The 13,617-nt window shown below is 47.9% G+C and overlaps 1 protein-coding gene across 7 annotated transcripts in view; it reads left to right on the top strand.

Annotated features, from left to right (window-relative positions):
• LOC116947632 (cytochrome P450 4B1-like) overlaps positions 1-13,241 on the top strand; it is a 33,901-nt gene extending 20,660 nt beyond the window's left edge. For all 7 annotated transcript variants that reach the window (XM_076070775.1, XM_076070778.1, XM_032963604.2 and 4 more), the window contains 3 exons: positions 9,747-9,811; positions 10,156-10,238; positions 12,062-13,241. In XM_076070775.1, the coding sequence (XP_075926890.1) occupies positions 9,747-9,811; positions 10,156-10,238; positions 12,062-12,236 (323 nt within the window). In that variant the 3' untranslated portion in view covers positions 12,237-13,241. The remainder of the gene's footprint in view (positions 1-9,746; positions 9,812-10,155; positions 10,239-12,061) is intronic.
• Positions 13,242-13,617: the final 376 nt, after the last annotated feature.

Here is a 13,617-nt window from a genome sequence, read left to right as displayed (position 1 = left end):
GGCTCTGCGCGGGACTAGGTCTCACCAATGAAAATGTTAAGTAAGTGTTCTTTTTTTGCTTCTTTCGCTAAACTTACGTACGTAGAAAACTAATATTTACAAAATAAGTTTGGAAATATTAAAATAATATTTTTTGTGTGTAGACAACTAATATTAAAAAATTTAGCTGCTAAATATTACAATATTAATGTGTGTGTCTATGTCCTTGTGTGCGTGTGAGTCGATGTGCGTGTCTGCCACGATGTGTGTGTGTGCGTACGTCTGCGTGTGTGTGTGTATAAGTCGATGTATATGCGAGTCGATGTGTGTGTGCGTGAGTTGATATGTCTGTGTGTCAGTCGATGTGTGTGTTAGTCAATGTATGTGCGTGGTGTGTGTACACAACTAATATTTAACAATTATGTTACTAAATTTTGAATTAATAACGTGTGTGTCTAAGTCCATGTGTGTGTGTGAGTCCATGTGCGTGTCTGCGTCAATGTGTGTGTGTAAGTCAATGTGTCTGTGTGTGTGAGTCGATATGTCTGTGTATAAGTCGATTTGTGTGTGTGGGTCCATATGTGTGCGTAAGTCGATGTGTGTATTAGTCGATATTTATGTGTGTGAGTCGATGTGTGCGTGTGTAAGTCCATGCATGGGTGTGTGTATAAGTCGATGTGTGTGCTGGGGTCTATGTGAGTGTGTAAGTCCATTTATTCGTGTGTGTGTAGGTCCATGTGTGTGTGCGAGTCGATGTGTGTGAAAATATAAAAAAAATGTGTGTTCGTGTACATCCATGTGTGAGTCGATGTATGTGTGTGTTTTTGAAATTCGATGTGTGTGAGTCGATGTATGTGTGTGTGTAAGTCCATGTGTGTGTGTGAGTTGCTGTATCGTGGTGACGTCACCGCCACTTAGTAGCAAATGGCGGTTGTTGTGTTGTTGTGTTTGTAAGTCGATGTATGTGTGGGTCGATGTGTGTGTGTAGCTCAATGTGTGTGTGAGTCGCTGTGTGTGTGCGTGTGTGAGTTGATGTGTGTGTGTGTGTACGTTCATCGTGTGTGTGTGTATAACTCGATGTTTTTGTGTGTGTGTACATCGATGTTTGTGTGTGTGTAAGTCCATGTGTGTGTGTCAGTCTATGTGTGTGTGTGAGTCGCTGTGTGTGTACGTCGATATGTCTGCGTGTAAGTGGATGTGTGTGTGGCTCTATGTGCGTGTGTAAGTCGATGTGTGTGTGTGTTAGTCAGTGTGTGCGTGGTGTGTGAGTGTGGAAAACTAATATTTAAAAATTAAGTTAGTAAATTTTAAAATAATGTGTTTGTCTTAGTACATGTGTGTGTGAGTCGATGTGCGTGTCTGCGTCGATGTGTGTGTGTTTAAGTCGATGTTATTGTGTGTGAGTCGATGTGTGTGTGTGAGTCGATATGTGTGTGAGTCGATGTACGTGTGTGTGTAAGTCGATGTGTGTGTGTGAGTCGCTGTGTGTGTACGTCCATGTCGGTGTGTGTGCAAGTCTATGTGTGTGTCTGTGTGTCTATTATGGGGAGCGGTAGTGTAGCGGTTAGCGCGCTGCGCTATGGACCTGGCGACCCGGGTTTGATTCCCGCTCACGGGCAACACCAGTGACGATTATCTGAACGATTATCTGAACCGGTCCCGGGCCTCCCCTAGGTCGACTCAGCCTCAAATGAGCCTCAAATGAGTACCTGGTGCGGTGTGTAAACATTGCCACTAGGGAGACAAAGGCGGTCGGGCGTGGTGCTGGCCACCCACCCCCTCGTGTACCGTTCCGGCCTTCATAGGTGCTCGCTAACAGCACTTGCCCCTACAGTCTGTTAAGGCTATATGGGGATCTTTGTTTTGTGTGTGTTAGTCCATGTGTGTGTGAGTCGATGTGTGTGTGTAAGTCTATGTGTGTGTGTGAGTCCATGTGTGTGTGTAACTTCATGTGTGTGTATCTAAAGTCGATGTCTGTGTGTGTGAGTGCATATGTGTGTGTGTGTAGGGCACTGTCCATGGGCAACGCTGTCATGGACAGTACCGTGGGGGGAGGGCCAATTTAGATTGACCCCTCATGGCGTTTGTAACCACCACAGTGGCTAAATGGGGGCTCTGGACGGGTGCAAGGGGCTGGTAGCCCATCCACCTTCAATGAATTACCACAAAACCACGTATAAAATATCTAATTAATAAGCTTGTGCCGGAGACTCCGGGGGGACAGGCGTCTATGACATCTCCTGGCCAAACCCCATTTGGCGGAGCCAGGAGATTGAATCTTTACCCTTGGGGCTCCTCCAGAAACAACAAAAAACCACTTCGTGTGGCCACGTGGAATGTTCGAATGCTCACTGCGGAGGAGAGGCTGCCACTCCTCTGTCGAGAGCTGGACCGGTACCGCCTGGATCTCTGTGGCATTCAGGAGGTCCGGTGGACCGGTTCTGGCTCCTGCCACCATGAGGGGTGGACAGTCCTCTACTCAGGGCAGCAGACTGCCAAACAACAGGGTGTGGATCTTCTTTTGAACAAAAGAATGAAGGGGGCGTGGGAGCGTGGCGGTGAGGTGTGGGAAGCTGTAAGCCCCAAGCTACTTTGGGCTCGCCTTCCTATCAACCGGAGGCGAGGAGTGGTGGTCGTGGTTATTTATGCACTCACCGAAGACGAACATCCGTGGAGGGATGCAGGCAAAGCCGATGAGTCCGATGCCTTCTATGACCTCCTGTCACAGGTGCTGGCTAAAGTGGCCCCTCGGGATAGAGTCATCTTGTTGGATGACTTCAATGCCCGAGTTGGTCATGATGCTGGCACCTGGTCTGGAGTGATTGGAGGGCCAGATCAACTCATAACAACGGTAGGAGGCTGCTATATTTATGTGCAGCCCATGGGCTTGTAATTACCAACACGTTGTTCCGGCATCGGCGCATCCACACAACATCATGGATGCATGCCAGGTCCAAGCAAGAACATCTGCTGGACTACATAGTGATGGACCAGCAGATGCAAGCCCATGTCCTTGACACCAGGACCTACCATGGAGCTGATCTGCCCTCTGACCATCGATTAATCTTCTGTAAGATGCGCCTGCCATTCTTCTACTCCGGTGGTGGGTGTACACCCAGGAACACATTCCAACTTAAGGTGGCCTGGTCTCAGCAAGTTGATGAAAGTTGCAAGCGAGAATTTAATCATCGCTTGCAGCTGGGGTTGGCATCGTCCCCCACTGCTCCAGATGTCGAGGGTAAATGGGCAAGGTTTAGGACTGTGAATCATGCAGCTGCAATGGCTGCTTTGGGTACACGGTCCAGACCTCCCCAGAGACCCTGGCTGACAGAGGAAGTGTTCAGGATAGTTGAGAAAAAGCGACAAGCCCACTCTAATCGTCTACAGCATCCCATGTCAGAGAATGAGGAGGCTTACTGCAGCCTTCGCTCAGAGGTTCGGAGAGCTGTGAGGCGCTGCAAGGATGGGTGGTGTCGCGGATTGCTCTGAAGATGGAGTCTGCCTCAATGGCCCGCGATCACAAATCCCTACTTAACTACATCATAAAAGTAACCTGCAGTGCCACACCTATTGCCATCATTAGGGAAAAAAATGGTGATCCAATCTCCGACCCCCAGGAACAGGTTTGCAGATTTGCTGAGCATGTCTGTGAAGTCCTGGGGAAGGGGAAATCCCTCGACATGGCAAACATCGTGGGACAAAGTGGGGATGACCCTGCGGAGGCTGCGGTGCCCCAAATATTTAAAGAAGTCACCCCCTGTGAGTGGCTGGCTGAGGTGCCATCTGTTGAGGAAGTACTAGAGGCGATCCAGAGTCTGAGACCAGGAACGGCACTGGATAGAGATGATCTCCCAAGCGAAATGCTGAGGGAGGGTGGCGTTCATGCACAGACTGCCCTACATGACATCATAACAACAGTCTGGACCACTGGACAGGTTCCGCAGGACTGGAAGGTTGCCCTGGTGGTCCCGCTCTTTAAGAAGGGGGACCGCACAGACTGTAACAACTACAGGGGCATCTCACTCAGTGTGCCGGGAAATGTCCTGACAAGGATTATTCAACATCGCCTTGCTAGGTACGCTGAGGAGAGGCTTGCAGAGCCTCAATGTGGTTTCAGGAAAGGGCGGTCCTGCACGGATGTCATATTTTCTGTCTGTCTGCTACAGCAGAGGTGTAGGGAATGCCAACAAGACCTACATCTTTGCTTTATTGACCTGGTCAAGGCCTATGATACCATCAGTAGGCCTGGGCTCTGGGTTGTTCTTCGTGCTTTTGGAGTCCCTGACTCTCTGCTCACGATCATTAAGGACTTTCATGATGGTGAGCGGGCCTGGGTAAAACTATGTGAGTTGGAGCCATTCACTGGGTAAACTATGTGAGTTGGAGCCAACTAAGTTGGAGCCATTCACTGTACACCTTGGGGTGCGACAGGGATATCCTCTGGCTCCCACATTATTTAACATCTAGTTTGACCACGTACTTCGTGAGGCCTTCAATAGCTGTACCAGAGGAATTTCCATCTGGTACAGATATAATGTGAGGCTGATCGATGCCCGGGTGCGGTCAATGGATGTTTCCCTATTGCTCAACAATGTTAAGTATGTCAATGAACTGGTAATTGCTGCTCACTCAGAGGAGGAGTTGGAGGCGCTGCTGCTAAACCTGGAGCTTTCCACTAAGAGGTAGGGCCTTACCATCAGCCACCAAAACTAAGCACCTGCTAGGGTATTTTGTACCATCGGACACTCCACCCCCACATCTCCTAATTGGTGATCGGGCAATTGTGGAGAATGTAAAGAGTTTCCCATATCTGGGCAGTGTGCTTATGACCGGCCTCCGGTTTAAAAGCAGAGGTCTCACTCAGAATCAGTCGAGCGGCATTATCTTTTCAGCAGTTGCGTAAGGATGTGTGGAAGCTACCTGGTCGGCCACGGTCATTCCCTCCTTTCTCTACGCTTGCAAAACATGGACCCCCTAATGGAACATCTTCACCGGTTAGAAAGATTTAGGCTGGCCTGCCTACGATCCATCCTGGGTTTAACCAGGCTGGATTGTGTGAGGAGCTCACAAATCCTTGAAAGATGTGGACAGTCCCATCGGTGAGCTCCTCCGGCAGGCAAGGCTGCGCTGGTTGGGTCATGTAGCCTGCATTCCCAACCACCGCATGCTCAAACAGCTTTTGTTCGGCCGGATCGAGGGGGCTAAACGGGCATGGCATGGGCTCGAGAAGAGATGGAGTGATGTGGTACAGGAGGACGTGGAGCTGAGTGGACTTGCCGATGACTGGTACCAGCGGTGTCAAGATCGGCCTCTGTGGAGGAGGCTCGTGAAGGACGCTACTGGGCAGTTGGAGGCAGTCGCCTTCCAACAACAACGGAGGGCGGAAGAGCAATGCTCACAACAATGAGCGGAGCGCCGGGTGGCTAAAGCACAGCAAGTTGGCACAGTAGGGGGCACAGGTGGTGCATCAGCCAGTCATTTCAGTCAGTCGACCCGTGGCACCTGGGTCTGCCCCGTGACCTCCTGCCAGCGGGCATTCGACACTTCACGTGGCCTCAAGGTGCATATAGCCTGGCACAAGCGTCGTGGTGATGTCACCGCCACTTAGTGGCGAATGGCGGTTGTTGTGTATGTCAGTCTATGTATGTGTGTGTGTGAGTCGATGTTTGTGTGTGTAAGTCGATGTGTGTGGGTCCATGTGTGTGTGTAAGTCCATGTGTGTGTCTTCATCGATATGTGTGTGTGTAAGTCCGTATGTGTGTGTAGGTCGATGTGCGTGTGAATCTATATGTATGTGTGTAAGTCGATGTGTGTGAGTCGCTGTATGTGTATACGTCGGTATGTGTGTGTAACTCTAAGTGTGTGTATCTAAAGTCCATGTCTGTGAGTCCATATGTGTGTGTGTAAGTCGATGTGTTTGTGTGTGTGGGTCAATGTCTGCAAGTGTGTGTAAGTCGATGTGTATGTCTGTCTTTTTCGTTAGGGCAACGCCAGGTACTTCCCGCTAGTAGCTAATAAAACGCACACAATGTAGCTGGTCTTGGCCAAATATCCCCAACTAGCTTTTTTTGCCTGTCCAAGGACTAGTGTATATTGCATGACATCTGAAATATTCAATAGAAAAATTGTTCAGCTCATCATTATTGAGGGGGGGGGGTTGCCTCATGTGGAGTGACGTCACCCGCTAATGGTTATTGGGGAGGAGTGCAGCATGTGGAGTGACGTCACCCCCTCATGATTATTGTGGAGGGGTGCGGAATGTGGAGTGACGTCATCCGCTCATGATTATTAATGAGGGGGGGATGGGGTGCGGCATGTGGAGTGCGCGACCTTCTTGTGTGTTAGTGTAAATTTCCACGCGGGCATGAATATTTTATTGAAGGGGGGGGGGGGCTCTTTTGCAGTGACGTCACGTACGGATGTAGCACTGTGCTGGGTAGATAAATTTTTTTATCGTAAACTTTCTGTAAACAAACGTCATATTTTAAGCGACTTTGTTTGTGTAATAAATTATTTAATTTAGCTCGACCTTCCTCTGCGTTCGCGTAAAAATCCACCCACTCATGAATATTAATGAGCGGCGGATGGGCCTCATGTGCAGTGACGTCACACGGGGGTGGGCCTTGTGTGGAGTGACGTCACGCGCGGGATGGACAGACATTTCTGGGTGATTATCGTAGGTAATGCTGAAAATGTACCTTCAAATCACTTAGTTGGGATTACGGTACACACCGCAGCGAAAATATTGGTACGACCCTCGTGAAAAAAATTAATTCTGTACGGCTTTCCTGGGTAAACAAGCGGAACACACGTATTTTGTACATGCTGTGTTCCATGTGTTCTATTGGCATATATATCCTTGCCTTATTTATTATGCAATTAGGTGTTGTTTAGATATGTTGGGTTGTTTCAGCTCTGATTGATATTTGCCACGGAGCTGTACTTAGTATTGTGATGACCCAGGTCACCCTTGCATATCAGTCTCTATCCTTGTCTATTGCCTTCGCACCTGGTTCAACAAAATATACTTGAAACTGCGTTTCCACTGCATTGCATACGTACCTTTGGACATTTCGTGAATTGATACATATGTAGTGGAGTAGGAAGGTGCGTAGTGGAAACAGCGTGATTACATAACACAGACAGTACGGGTTATGTTGGGTCAACCTGTAGCGAAGGCAAATAGAGTGCAGGTTATGTTAGGGCAATTAAGCTGTGAGCCAAGGACGGCTGTGATTGGTTGGTGCTGTTGCCAAGGCTGGAGGGGCGTCTTGAAGTCTGGCGAGGAACAGGTGTATGGTCACGCGGAGTGCCGTTGGGACGCAGGTTAAATAATTGTGGAGTAATGAGAGCGGGGATAAATTGGGGGGTCGGCAATTGGAGCGGGAGAGTTGGAGTTGGGAGAGCTTGGAGACGGAGGTTGTTGAAGTTGGGGAGCTTGGAGTGAACAGCGGGGGAATTGAAGTTGAAGTCAACAGCGGGAAATTGAAGTGGAGAGTTTGGGAGACGGAGTTGGAGACGGAGCTTGAAAACAGCGTAGCGATAGCGGAGCTGGAGAAGCAGCTAGCAGTGAAGAGAGCGTAGCGATAGCGGAGCTGAAGAAGAGAAGCAGCTAGCAGTGAAGAGAGCATAGTGATAGCGGAGCTGAAGAGAAGCAACTAGCAGTGAAGAGAGCATAGCGATAGCGGAGCTGAAGAAGAGAGCAGCTAGCAGTGAAGAGAGCATAGCGATAGCGGAGCTGAAGAAGATAGCTGCTAGCAGTGAAGAGAGCGTAGCAATAGCGGAGCTGAGGAAGAAAAGCAGCTAGCAGTGAAGAGAGCATAGCGATAGCGGAGCTGAAGAAGAGAGCAGCTAGCAGTGAAGAGAGCGTAGCGATAGCGGAGCTGAACAGAGACGAATCAGTTAGCAGTGGAGAGAGCGTAGTGACGGTGATAGCGGTGAACAGAGACGAATCAGTTAGCGGTGGAGAGAGCATAGTGACGGTGATAGCGGTGAACAGAGACGAAGTAAATTTTGATTTAAAGCTTTCGTGACTGCAGTAATTCATATTCTTAGTTTTTTCGGTAAAGTCACGTTGAAGAGAAACAACAAAATAACAAAATATATATAAAACAATAAAAATTCTCACGACGTTTCGACCATAACTCAAACGGTCATCTGATGATGACCGTTTGAGTTATGGTCGAAACGTCGTGAGAATTTTTATTGTTTTATATATATTTTGTTATTTTGTTGTTTCTCTTCAACGTGACTTTACCGAAAAAACTAAGAATATAGAGACGAAGTAGTTAGCGGTGGAGAGAGCATAGTGACGGTGATAGCGAAGAGCGGAGACGAAGAAGTTAGTGGCGGAGTAAGCGAAGTAATCGTGGGGAGTGGAGAGACCAAGGTGGCGAGCGAGTCGAGTGAAGCACGGCGAGCGAGCCGTGGCGACATGGATACTGTAAAATGTTGAGAGTTGTAAATAAAGCGGTGTTCGAAGAAAGACAAAAGTTGTCCGAGTGAAATCGAACACTACACATAGATCTCCGACCTGCAGTGACATTGCGCCGCTGTGAGCATCTGTACTCCCAGACTCCACTCCAACAGAAGGATTTGTTCATTCAGTTATTATTTTCGGTTGATGTATTTTGTGGCTGAGGTCGAGTACAGGGGTCAGCTCCGGAGCTGACTGGAGCACGCGGTCATGCATGCGGTCGGCGTAATAAACCAAGTGACGTGATTTAATAAACCACGTGATGTGATTTTATTAACGACCGCCGTCTCGTATTCACATTGCATCGCTCCTTTTCAAATTGAGTTTTACCGAATTGGAAAAATAAATGGCTCTTGTTATTTTTGTTGCCAATCCTTGGTCTAGTGTTTAAATCCCTCCATGGTCTTGGCCCCACATTATCTTGTGTACGTTGAACTTCTTTCGCACCTTGCTTATGTCTGTCCCATCCCGTCTTCTACGGTCCCTGTCTGTCCCTCTCTGTGCCCCCTCGCCCAGTCCCCAGTCTCGCTCTCTTGTTCCTTTTCCTTTCTGACTCATCTTCACTGTGAAAAAAAACCTCCCACTGCAGCACACAGCAATGATCTTCACTCTAACCTGCTTTCGTACTTCCCCGAGAACCCTCCCTAGCCCATCCGACTGCTACTCCCTGCCCCCCAGCTACGACCAGGCCAACCCCTACGACAACCCCTATCACTACCCTTCCTTAACCACTCTCAGCTGTCCTGTCACCATAACTAAACCACCACTTTTAATAACCCCACTCTTTATTTGAACCACTATCATCTTGTAAAGTGCCTTGGATTAAGCAGCCATATAGTTCTATATAAGATTATCACCTTATCGTTGCACTGCCATCTCCCTAGACAAAGAATCCCCATGTAGCCTTCACCGACTATAGAAGCAAGTGCTGTTAGCGAGCACCTAATGAAAGCCGGCACGGCACAGCAGGGGGTGGCTCGCCAGCACCACGCCTGGTCGCCTTTATCTCTCCAGTGGCGATGTTGACAAAGCGCACAAGGTACTCATTTAATGCTGAGTCGACCTAGGGGAGCCCCAGGACCGGTTCAAATAATCGTTACTGGTGCTGGCCGTGAGCGGGATTCGGTCCCGGTTCGCCAGTTCCGTAACACAGCGCGCTAACCGCTGCGCCACCGCTCATCTCCCTACAACGCTCTGCACACGCAGTCTCAGCCGATGTCTTGCGATGAGCGATGCCGTGTCTCGTCGTGGCGATGCACAGCGAGGTGATGTGTGTGTGTGTACGACGCAGGGATGCGGGTCGGCGTCAGCATCTTCTGCATTCATAGAAATGAGGAATTCTGGAAGGATCCTGAGGTATGTATGGCAGTGCCCCGCTGTGTTAATTATATACAAACATCTGTATGTGCCTATTGAAATACCATATGTAGTTTCCAATCACGATTCAGGTTGTTCTAAGATCATGCCGACAGTTTTGAAATATTTTAAGTCTCTTTTCTTATATTGGAAAACCCTCATGTTTGGTAAAATTCGTAATTCGAGGCCGTCAAGTCAACACGCTTATCTTCGCACAATGTTGACACCCGAAAGGTGGGGCTCAGCAGCAGTACTCACTTATATCACACCGAACTTACCTATCAGGAGATGAGTTGTGTTTGTGCTCACATGCAAGTGTGTCATGTGCGTGGATGCTTCTGTAGGTTTTTGATCCGCTGCGGTTTTCTCCGGAGAATTCCGCACACAGACATCCGTACGCCTTTATTCCATTCTCTGCTGGACCACGGTTAGTCACGCGTAGACACGCGGGCTTCATAGGTTTACACGAACATGCATCTCTATTACAGATGCTGGGCACGGGCCTAAATGCCTCCTATAAAAACCGGCCCACAACAAGGAATATTTATGCTTGGCTTCCAGATTATTCCGCTCGTTTATCCAGGAATTCCTGAGTCTCAAGACACTTTTTATGGACAGTCCTGCTAGGTTTTCCGCATGATGAGGCAATGTTGCTGTGTAATCTGAAAGTAATTTGCAGGCAATTTTTAGTATTGGGCGTTTGACCAATACCTATTACATTGTATTTTTTTTTGCTATTTGGGAGGGGGATTTGAGAACCCGAAGGACACCCACGCAGAACAAGGAGAGAACAAACTCCTCAGAGAGGAGCACCCACGTCAGGAATCGAAACCAGGTCCTCTTGCTGTGAGGCACGAGTGTCACCACTGCCGCACCACCAGGGAGAGCAAACACCTATTTCAACGGGGTGGCTATGGCAAGATACCACTGTGGGGCCCCCCTCCTGTCTCCCGACTCACTTTTACTGGAATAGCTACGGATTTTTTTTACCCCGTGTCCAATATGTAGGCTATAACTATCTAATTTTAGTTGCACCGTGTATTGGGTTTAGAGAAAGACAGTCTCACAGTGACAGTATTTATAAAAAAATATATTTGAAGGTAACTCACAATTAAGTTATTGTGCGTCTTGCATTCATGCCGGCCCCGTCGGTCTATGATTTCCTCAAAGGGGGTGGATCGTGAAAATTGATGCTGCTCTATCGATATGATAGCCAGATGCATTAATCAGGCTTGGGTCAATGGTCAAGACCGCAGGTAATTTTTAATTATATATTTTTCATTTTGCTTAACATGTTTTTACTTGTTTATCTGTTGATTCGGGCCCCCCTTGTGGCTGACTCGGCCCCAATGCGTCGCATAACGCTGCATACCCCCATAGTTGCACCCCTGGGCGATCTGTATGAAACAACTTGATTGTATGAAATCCAAATAAACAACTTGATTCTGGGAGCAAGGTTACAGGAACCATGGCAAAAGTGAGTTTGATCCCGTTGGTGCAAATCAGCCGAAGCAAAGGGGAGGTGATGACAGCGACTTGGAAAAAAATTGATTGGAGGGAGTTCCAAAGTAGAGCAGTGCAAGGAAAGAAGCGGGAAGAGAAGAGTTGTCCTACAATGGAGTGGATGAACACAATACAGCTGAGAGGGAAGAGTCAATCTGCCAGAATGAGTGCTTGACATGGGCATCAAAGTCTAACGTTCATGACATGACAGTGATTATCGGTGACCGAACAATAAGTGAGAATCAGTGAGCGCAGGATCAATGGTCAACCAAATTTGTGGAATTATCGCAGCATGGTTAAGACATGCGAGGGGAAATTAAATCTGTAGTTTCTATATGCCGAGTCCCGACAAGCTAAACAACTTGAAACAAATATTTCACTTAGATTATCATGACCCAATGCTACACACAGACGGAGAGCTCGTGCATTAAGTCAACCTGAGCTGGGAAGGGTTGGAAAGTGCCAAATGTTAGTCAAGACTTGTCACTTCCCAAGTATTGCGCTGTTGGTTTATTTGCTATTCTGATTGTTTAAATCATAACACACCTGTTTTCTGTCATGCCATTTACAGCACAAGCAACTAAGCAATGCACCGCTTTAAGAGAGCTGTATTCAACACACGTTTGTCAGTGTAATGGCCTTTGACTGTCGGTACATACCTTATCGTTCACAATTGCACTAAAGGCCGCATTGTTTATGTTCCACTGTATATTGAGTGCTCATTGCTCCCGACTTCTTTCTCTGCAGAAACTGCATTGGCCAGAACTTTGCCCTCAACGAGCTGCGCGTCACCGTGGCGATGATCCTGTCACGATTTCGCATCCATTCGGCCTCCCCGCCGGCCTGGCCCCTGCCTCAGCCTGTCCCTCGCATAGTTCTACGCTCAAACACTGGCTTTCATTTCCGTTTTGAAAGAGTCTAGCCTCTCAAATCTGGCCCAAAATAATATTTTGATACCTAGACAAGGAAAGGCATGCGCAATTTATATTCGTTTTGCTAAACGTGGCGATCAAAAACCACCAAGACAAGTCTGATTTATCAGGAAAACTTTCGCTAAACGGTAAGATGCAAAGGTAAACAAAATGTTTAAAATAAAAACCATTAAGTGCTGAAACTTGTACTAGTTAGTGCAATGAAGATACAAACACGTTTGTTAATAAAAAAAATTACTCCACACATAAATGTGCTCAAGTTGGTAATCGAACCCAGAGGAACCCCTTGCTATGAGGCAGGACTGTGCCAACTTGCCACCGTTAACACCTCCGGCCATATATGAAGAATACAAATAACAGGTGCTCATCAGCTTTGTCTGGGGGAAATCCCACATACATGGAGGTTTGCCTCTGCAGTGCAGAGGTCGCTGCGGTCAAATCAATGCAGGTGGTGCTGCTGCTGTTCCAAGGAGCAGTGGGAAAACATCCCGATACTTGGGTCAACTCTTATTTTATAACAGCTTTGACTTAAGAGATGGGGCCATCTGCTATAAATATATAAGTGTAATTGACTGGAACAGAAGACGAATAGACAAGTATTGTGCCAAGTAGCTTCTAGCATTTGGTGTTGAAGGTTGGCGAATACTTCAAAGTCAGGGGACCTGGGTCAGGCAGCAAGAGGCAATCGGAGCTGAGGAGATGCGTGGTGAACATAATGAGACTGTCGATCCAGAGCAACCGGCATGCTCAGGGCTGGGGCAAAACAACACGTGGTGCGTGACTGCGGCGCGATGCTTGTGTCGCGCGATGCTTGTGTCGCGTGATGCTTGTGTCGCGTGAGTGCTCAGATTGTTGTCTTCTAAGAGGGGACTGTTCTCCTGAGGGGCCTATTTTTCTCACTGGGAGTTCTTATCAATGGTGGTACACTAAAACATGTTTTCCTTTGCCAGCCGCCTTAAAGAAATGTCATAATAAACCGCGGTTTGGCTTTGAAACCCTGTGTCCTGGTCACTGAACAACATAGCCATGAACCGTGCACTCGTATACGCAGGAAGGCCTGAGTCAAGACTTTTCAGGAGGGTCATGCCAGGTTTTTCGCAGTAGTGAGCGATGTTTTCTGCTGCGTGTAATCCCAATTGAGGTATTTTTTCAGCATTGGGATGTTTGGTCAAACCCAGTTGCATGGTATGTTTATTTTTAGCTTTGGGAGGAAACTAGATAACCTGGAGGAAACCCATACTGAATAGGGGGAGAACAAACTTCACACAGCAAGGCACGCGAGCCAAGAATTGAACCCAGGAACTTATTGCTGTGAGGCACGAGTGTAACCACTGCGCTGGCACTCTGCCGTCCATATGGGTATCTATTCCT

The sequence above is a fragment of the Petromyzon marinus genome, chromosome 30 (genome assembly GCF_048934315.1).
Source record: "Petromyzon marinus isolate PM22_M1 ecotype Great Lakes invasive population chromosome 30, UKy_Petmar_22M1.pri1.0, whole genome shotgun sequence".
NCBI lineage: Eukaryota > Metazoa > Chordata > Hyperoartia > Petromyzontiformes > Petromyzontidae > Petromyzon > Petromyzon marinus.
The sequence above is the reverse complement of the archived record's forward strand: the minus strand, read 5'-3'. Positions and strand labels throughout refer to the sequence as shown.